This window comes from Oreochromis aureus, linkage group 2 (genome assembly GCF_013358895.1).
Source record: "Oreochromis aureus strain Israel breed Guangdong linkage group 2, ZZ_aureus, whole genome shotgun sequence".
Lineage (NCBI taxonomy): Eukaryota > Metazoa > Chordata > Actinopteri > Cichliformes > Cichlidae > Oreochromis > Oreochromis aureus.
Window position 1 is genome coordinate 15,284,334 of NC_052943.1, and position 6,000 is coordinate 15,290,333.

At 42.6% G+C, this 6,000-nt stretch overlaps 1 protein-coding gene across 1 annotated transcript; it reads left to right on the plus strand.

The window, feature by feature from the left end:
• Positions 1–30: 30 nt before the first annotated feature.
• rom1b (retinal outer segment membrane protein 1b) lies at positions 31–6,000 on the plus strand. Its single transcript, XM_031739597.2, has 5 exons — positions 31–799; positions 1,972–2,214; positions 2,431–2,618; positions 3,120–3,366; positions 4,756–6,000. Exons 1-5 carry the CDS (start codon positions 653–655, stop codon positions 5,026–5,028), a joined length of 1,098 nt encoding a protein of 365 aa, XP_031595457.1. The 5' UTR covers positions 31–652; the 3' UTR covers positions 5,029–6,000.

The following is a 6,000-nucleotide window of genomic DNA, read 5'->3' on the forward strand; positions in this document are numbered from 1 at the left end:
TCCAAACTCTCGACTTTGGCCAGTTGTCTGTGTCCTCCAACCATGGGTACCGCGGTTTAGGGGGGCGCCGCATACGCACAGACCCGGAGGGGCGCCATCAAAAGACAATATCACATCAAGAGGAAGAAATCCCTGATTTCAGCTTGGAGGGGGGACTGTGGCGTTGTGACCACTTGCTTGAGGGAAACATCTGTAATATTTGTGAAAAGGATTATCACTTTTCCACCATAATTTAATAATAACCACTTTTCTCACATTTCTCCTCCGCACGGATTTGGATTATTTAAGAAAAAAACAACTTTTTGAGACATTTCGTCAACCCAGTGAAAGTTTTTGGATTATCCTCTAAGGTCGACTTTGTCCTCTACCATCTCAGGGATATACCTGCTTATCCCCTCCACCTGGAACAACTTAGATGAGCTCAACGCACTAATAACTAATCAAACGACCAGGCCTGGACTGACCACTGACCAATCCAACAACACTGAGTCCATCGTCTTCTGAACTCCGTTGGGTTTGTCTCCATAAATGCAGCTGGCCACGTCTGGATAGACTCAGTTTTGACCAGAATAGACTTGCTCTGCTCCATCCAGCTCCCTCTCTCTTTCTTTTTTCTCTTTTCTCTGTGCTGGCCTGTGCATAATAGTGAGCCATGCTACTGAAAATTACGTTCACCCAGCAGAGGCGGGTTCGTCTGGCCCAGGGCCTGTGGCTGATGTCCTGGCTGGCAGTGATGAGTGGGGCCTTCATCTTTTGTCTTGGTGTTTACCTTAAGACAGAGCTGCTTCGTAGGGCCGAGGTACAGAAAGCGATGCTTCCATGGATGCAAACACACACATGAAGCAACGCAAGCTAGAAGGCCAGGTGGAGCTGACATCTAGTGCATGAATGTATTAAAGGTTGAACAAATATAGGATTGTATGCCCAGGCATCTGCCTTTGCTAGGTGTTGTTTACTGAGCCTGCTGTGTCACTCTTTTTTTAAACTTAGCTTCAGCGTTTAATTGACAAATACAAACACACAGCATGCAAGTGTAAACATGCACATTCATGCATGTTAAGTCATGTAGGTGCAGTTTGCTGAAAGGCTTCTTTGTAATGTCAGCACTTTTCCCATGAAAATCATTAGTGTGTGTGTGCCATGACCTCTACAAGGATGGTGCATTTTGTTTAAGCACTGTAGTCATTTGTCTTAATTGATCAGTGATCAATTAGACAGACTTAGTGAACTGATATTCACAGGAAAGCAGCCATGAAAGGATGCCTTCACATATTTATTGATCTAAAGTGAGACGTGCTCTTAGCTGCAAGGTAATCATTTTTCCCAAGGTGTTGGTGAATGGCTGGGAAAAACAGAAGACATATTTGCTCTCTGACCAATGAAATGGAATCAGGAAGCTAAGGCTCTAACAAATGATTCATTAGAGCATAATCCTCCTTTATCATCTGTAGACAAATACCTCATTTGTATACTCTGTTTTGCTCTCTACTGCACTCAGTGACAATACTGAGTATTCCACATGGAGCTTAAAATATTTCTTTGCAATATCATTTAGAGAGATTATTTGTCCTAAAGCCAAGCTGGCTGGACAGATTTTACAGGATCATGTTAGACAGTGGCGCCACCGGACTGTAAATGTAAGGTATTTTTTAATGGTAAATTTAAGACAACAATTGGGCAAAGGTGCTTTGTGGCTGGCAGGCTTTTGCAAACTCAGTCAATAATAAACTCAGTCCATAATTGACTTCTGCAGTAACACGGGCAATGGATTAAATTTATCATCATATTTCCATGTAGACTTTGCAGCTAATTGAATCTTTTGGCTGCCAAGGTCATTTTAGACTAGATAAGGATAATTGAACAGAGGATTATTGCCTTCTAAATTGAGTGGAGGAAATGACAAAGAGACCTGCAGCCGACTGCCAGTGTTGTGCCAAGTATTATCTTTGACTTTGCTCTTCTTCTATTGAGGTGATGGACAACACAGAGATCCATGTGGTGCCCAACATCCTGATGATGGTGGGCCTGGTCTCCATTGGCACCAACTGGGTTGCCACTCGTGTGTGTCAGGACTCCCTGGATGCGAGCCGGTTCCCACGTTGGAAGTTGCTCCTGATGGCCTGGTTTACCGTAGCTGTGCTACTCTGTTGTCTCCTTCTTGCTGTGGTGGTGCTCAGCTATGCCCTGCAGGGACGCCTGGAGGAGTCCCTGAAGGTGGGTTCACTGGGCTGGGTAAAGATTAAAAGGAGGATATAAGTAGTTTACCTCCAGTGTCAAGCAAAACATTAGGAAACATCTGCTTCCCGATAAGTTGAAATTTGACCAACAATCAAACATTATTTTTAAAACCAGCTCAAACTGCTCTGAAACTCCAACAACTTTTAAAGATAACACCTTCTCCTTCCTTCACTTTTCTCTCTTCAATGTCAGGTGGGACTGAGGAATGGGATCCGCTTCTACAAGGACACAGACGTGCCCGGCCGCTGTTTTCAAAAGGAGACCATTGATCGTCTGCAGATGGAGTTCCGCTGTTGTGGAAACAACAACTTCAAGGACTGGTTTGAGGTTCAGTGGGTCAGCAATAGATATCTGGACTTCACCTCCAAGGACGTCAAGGAGTGAGTGAATGATGATCCACAGAAAGAAAGAGAAAAAGGTGGACTGATGAGGGGTATACAGCGAAGAGAAGCAAAGAAAATAGAGGTCTATATGAGTGAGAGATAAGCAGACTTCACATCCAGAAAGGTCAAACAATATGTCAGAGAGAGAAAGAGAGAGAGAGAAATGATATTAAGGGTAGAGGAAGACTATATTAAAAATAGATCTGGCCTTTACTTTTGAAGAGAATGATAGGCATCGATGAAAAGGTTGGTGGTACAGCAAGCAGAGAAAGGTTGGTCAAAGATAGGGAAGTGAAAAGGAATGAACAAACAGAGAGGTTGTGACATGATGACACTTGTATAGAGGTGCTGCTCTGAGCTAAAAGTCGGCCTTTAACTGGTTTTAAGATGACTTTATCTCCTTACTTCTCTTCCTCTTGCTCTTCTCTCACTTCACTCTGTTTTTTAATCTGTCACTCTTGGTGGTTTTCACACTTTCTCTCCCTCATCTGTTTACAGTCGTATCAGGAGTAACGTGGATGGCCGTTACCTGCTGGATGGCGTTCCTTTCAGCTGCTGTAACCCGGCCTCCCCACGCCCCTGCCTGCAGTACCACCTGACAGATAACAGCGCTCACTACAGCTACGACTACCAAGCAGAGGAGCTCAACCTGTACAGCCGCGGCTGTAGGCAGGCTCTGACCGACTACTATATGGAGATGATGAATTCAACTGGCCCTGGTGTGCTGTCAGTCATCCTAATACAGGTGAATAATAAAAAAAACCCCAAACAGCTGTTATTATGTTATTATTGTCATGCTATTCTATAATTCTTCTTTGACTTCCTTGAGTTTGGAAAGGAGTGCTCAAATTATTCTGTACACACACACACACACACTCACACACTCACACACACACTCACACACACACACACACACACACACACACACACACACACACACACACACACACACACACACACACACACACACACACACACACACACACACACACACACACACAAAGAAAGAAGAAGCAAAAAACAGAATTTTAAATGATGACTGTCTACTGACGCACACACTGCCATGACAACCGACAGAAAGAAAAAGCCCACTGGTTTACATTGATTTCCAACTTTTAATCAGACATACACTTTCATTCCTTTGCAAAATGCCAGCATTGACAGCACATGTTTAAATAGCCAAACTAAGCCTGTAACAGGAAGTTCTTTCTTTCACAGCACTGTTATACGCTCCAACCAGCCAATTACACAGTCTATACCTCAACAGACCAGTGGCATGGTTTTTCTAGTCCACTTTGGCATGCCAAGGCATTAAGACATTACTTTAACAAGTAATGTCTTAACAAGTTCTGAATCTGAACAGCAGACAAAAAATGGAAGAGGAAGCATGAGATAATACTAAAAATATTTTGTACTCCTGCATCACCACTACATTGTTGTCCTGAAGACTGCTGCAAATTTTCAGTCAAAACTGGATCTCACACTTTTGGGAAACAAACTGGACACAATGTGTCCATATGGCTGTATGAAAACGATCAGTTGGAGATTTAATTTAACTATTAACTTTTACAGTGATTTGACTTTGAAAAAGCTTCAGATTGCAAAATCCAATATGAAGGCTGGAAGTAAGATTTCTCCAGTTTAAAAACTAAGAAAATATAAACATAACACCCCTTCTGAAATAATCATTCCTCCCCCAACATGGTTTATGAACATCATCGCTCCAAGATAAATGTAAATATTTTAAGTAAAACCATGTTTATCATTACAATCCTACAGAAAAAAATAAAATAATGTGTAATAATGCTGATAATACTTCCACAGTGAATTCAAAATCAGAAAAAATGTGTATAACTGTCTCTCACATATATAACACAGTACAAGCTGTCAGAAACACAGAGTTCAAATACATCCATACAAACTTCAGCTGTACAGAATAAATGTCCTTCAGAGTGTGATCACCCAGCAGCTTTAAAATTACGTGATTTATTAAAGTTGATGCCTCTCTTCATTTTTTTTTTTTTTTGTGAGCTTACGAAACCCTTTGACCATCTCATTTTGTGATAAAAACGGTCTGCGAGCACAGATTTTACACCCTGATTTCACAGCATCTTTATTGCTTCTGTCTCCGCAGATGTCAGTGCTGGTGAGCCTGAGGTACTTGCAGACGGCTGTGGAGGGAGCCACGGCTCTGGAGGACCCCGAGGGTGAAAGTGTGGGTTATCTCCTGGAGAAGGGTGTGAAGGAGACCTTTGAGGATGTTAAAGCGAATGTCCTCAACATCTTGAAGTTTGCGCAGGTTGACCCCTCGGCCGCCGAAGGATCCCCCGGGGCTGAAGATGCAGAGAAGCCAGCTGATAACACCACGGAGAAGGCTGCCTCCCCTACTCCCTCCCCTGCCAGCTAAAGGGAGAAATGTTTTTAAAAACACAAGCTCAGGAGGAAGAGATGCAAGGGGGGAGGATGTGTCAGTGCTTTTTTTTTTGTTTGTTTTGGTTGTGTGAGTTGGGTGGTGGCAAGTAGGGCACCATTTGGGTTTTGACACATTAGGCTTGATTTATGTACCACCAAAAGCAGCAGCTGCAGCTCCCTCGCACATGGCCAAAACAGGGCAACACACAGGGAATCTTATCAAGCCCTGCACAGACACCAAAACAAACATCTCCTCTGTGCAGGACATCATGCATGTGTCACCGTCTACGAATCTGTTCAGGAGATGTGTAGTACATCTTGTTGTGTCTAGAAAAGTCAGTTTAAACAGGTTTAGCTTAAACACGAAAACATATTTAACAATTTTTAACAATTTTTGGGCTCAGATTCACAAGTTCATCCCGTGTGCACTGTAACATTCATCCCACAGCTGTAGTTTGTACTAATCTGCAATGAAATGCTTAGGAACCTGTTAAACTGGCAATGCACATGAATTATATATTAAAAGTAGAAGTTTTTAACTGCTTTGTAGTGTCGGCTTCCTTTTGTACATGTCCTAAAACAGAGGCACGTTTGAATATGACAATGGTTATCTGAGTTCAGCAAGGAGAGTTGGATTAAGTGTGCGTGTTTGCGTGCATATGTGTGTGCGGTGCCCTATATGAAGCTGTCATCGTGTCTGTTCTGGCAGCTCTGAAACAATCTGATAATCCTGGTGCAGTTAATCCCAGAACTGCTGCACAAGCAGTGTCAGCACACCCTGACAGCACACAGGAACACACTCTGACATAAACAGCACACTGATGCAACATGTTGGAAACTATTTTACAAAGACGAACAGTCTATAAATCCTTTTTGTGGCAAAATATATTTATATATACAAATATGGTGATCTGTCCAAGCTGCAGGTATATCCAATGTGTGCTCAACCTTCCTAAATAAAACTGTA

Coding starts and splice junctions, on each gene's coding strand:
- rom1b (XM_031739597.2), top strand. CDS start 653: ATGCTACTGAAAATTACGTTCACCCAGCAGAGGCGGGTTCGTCTGGCC. Junction 800..1,971: donor AGCTGCTTCGTAGGGCCGAG/GTACAGAAAGCG, acceptor TCTTCTATTGAG/GTGATGGACAACACAGAGAT. Junction 3,367..4,755: donor TGTCAGTCATCCTAATACAG/GTGAATAATAAA, acceptor CTGTCTCCGCAG/ATGTCAGTGCTGGTGAGCCT.